This window comes from Phaethon lepturus, unplaced genomic scaffold (genome assembly GCF_000687285.1).
Source record: "Phaethon lepturus isolate BGI_N335 unplaced genomic scaffold, ASM68728v1 scaffold50286, whole genome shotgun sequence".
NCBI classification, from domain to species: domain Eukaryota; kingdom Metazoa; phylum Chordata; class Aves; order Phaethontiformes; family Phaethontidae; genus Phaethon; species Phaethon lepturus.
The window spans coordinates 370-2,437 of record NW_010546474.1 but is presented as its reverse complement, the minus strand read 5'-3'; the positions used below and the strand labels follow the sequence as shown (position 1 = coordinate 2,437).

At 42.8% G+C, this 2,068-nt stretch overlaps 1 protein-coding gene across 1 annotated transcript; it reads right to left on the bottom strand.

Moving 5' to 3' along the window:
- Nucleotides 1–63: 63 nt before the first annotated feature.
- On the bottom strand, nucleotides 64–981 carry TMEM97 (transmembrane protein 97; the record flags this gene model as incomplete). Its single annotated transcript, XM_010289305.1, has 2 exons — nucleotides 64–314; nucleotides 837–981. Coding segments are annotated over 2 exons (396 nt in total), but the record flags the coding sequence as incomplete, so codon positions are not given.
- Nucleotides 982–2,068: the final 1,087 nt, after the last annotated feature.

Here is a 2,068-nt window from a genome sequence, read left to right as displayed (position 1 = left end):
ATGTCGGCACAGGGTATGAATCAAAACCAGTATGAGCGTCGTGTGTACAACTGTTACAGTGGGTTACTTCCTTTTCCTTTTCTCCACGTGGTTATAATGGGGGTTGTAGAGCATGGTAAAAAGAATCAGAAGTGGTATCAGCAAGTATGGCAAATAGACAGATAGCAGAATTAGGCGCTCATGTTGTGTCTGAGGTCCCAAATGCTCAGACTTTGAGAAATCGTGAAACAGGATATGCGCGAGGATAGCAAACAAAGTTGTAGCTACATGGGTGGAGTAGATAATTGCAGGAGTCCTTATCCATTTGCAGCCACCTGTATAGAAGCAAAAAGGGAACGCTGTTGAAGTGTTCTGAAACAAGCAGAATTCAGTGGCTTTTAAATTAACAGAACATTAACTGCTGTATCTCTGACAGGATAAGCCGTAAGTCATACAAAATAGGTAGTAGGAAAAAACGTACCAGTAGCAACCCAGGAAAATTATCTACCTTTATGGCCATTTTAGAACAAGGGCGTGATCGTAAAAGTTTTAAAGTAACAAAATGAGTACACAGGCTTGACCCAAACTTTATGTACCTTGGAAGCATGCCAGATGTCAAGCATTGGTTCCATGTAAATGTCTGCAGTGCCAAAGGGCCTGTAGTCACAGTGTTTGTTTCTGACAGGACTTATTCTGTGCTGCTTTGTCAGATAAAACTCACCATGAAAATAGCACAGCGCTCCGCATGGTACATCCCTATAGTTGCTTAAGACTGATAAACTTTCTCTGCTGTACCAAAGCAAGTGTTAGGCAGAAATGCTGCACAGGACATACTCTTACACTTGTTCCATACCAACCTTTTAAGAAGGCGTACACTGCAACGGGGAAGAAAGGCATTTGTAAGAAGGCTTCGCAATATATAAACGCCTTAAACCACTCTGGGGGCTGGAGCATCATGGGGTCTCTAAAGGTGGCTGCATACCACTGCAACAAATCTGTCAGCTAAAAAAAAAAAAAGAGCACCACATTAATACATGGAACGTCAGCTGCAACGGGAAAAATTGAGACCCGCATCTGGCAGTCAGACGAAGCCATCGCTGCAGTGGGAAAAACAAGTGATGTCGTCTTGGTATGCAAGGCCTCAGGACGCAACTTAGTTTTAACAGGGACTACATGTCTGCAGTCTTTAAAGTGATGAACCCTTTCCATTAAGTATATATTAACTTGCACTACTGGCAATTTTTGGATTACTACAGCATAAAGTGCAGTTGCTTTCCAAAAACTATTTCTGAAATGTCATTTCTTACCAGGAAAAAAAAAAACCCCAAATTACAGAAGACCTGCACCTTGACATTAGTAGATATTGAAGAACTCTCGCATTTTCCTCTTTCTCACCCTATTGCCAGCTGAGGTGGGCCCCATCTTGCAAATACCTTTAGGCACTTGCCGTGTCTAACCGGGAGGTGTGGCCCCAGCCAGGCCTCACCAAGCCAAGGAGAGTCTGGGGCCTCGTTCAGTCGGGGAGCGCGTCGTTAGATCACAAGGTTCGTCACTGGCTGCTGCTGCTCAAACAGCTTGATGTAAGAATTTTGGCTTGGCAAGTTCAATTAGTTTCCATGACAGAAATGTAAATTCCAGCATGGCCTTAAGTTGGACTTTGAACGGAGAGATATGTATTGAGATTTGCTAGTTAACTATTAATTTAAAATGGTTTCTGTAATGGAGTAATTCTACATGCAATTCTAATGGCAAAAATCAAGTTCACTAATTGTAAACCTCATATAGGAAGTTTATGGCTGATGTCATCCTGATGACAAGACTTGAACTGATTATCTTCTATCCAGCTGTTATTTGAATTTACTTTATTATGTTTACTGTATTCTATAATTTTATTCAAAACCCAGCAAACCAGAAATTTTTACTAATAAATTTGGTTGCTGGTGTGCCTGCTTCTACAGCGGTAACAATTCCCTTTTGCGGTTTGGGCAGGAGGACAAGCAAAAATCAGGATCACGGGGTGACCAAGGCGACAGTCAGATCCAGGGGGGCTGTGGCGGCGTGTCAGCGCTGCCGGCATCCTTCGGGCGCT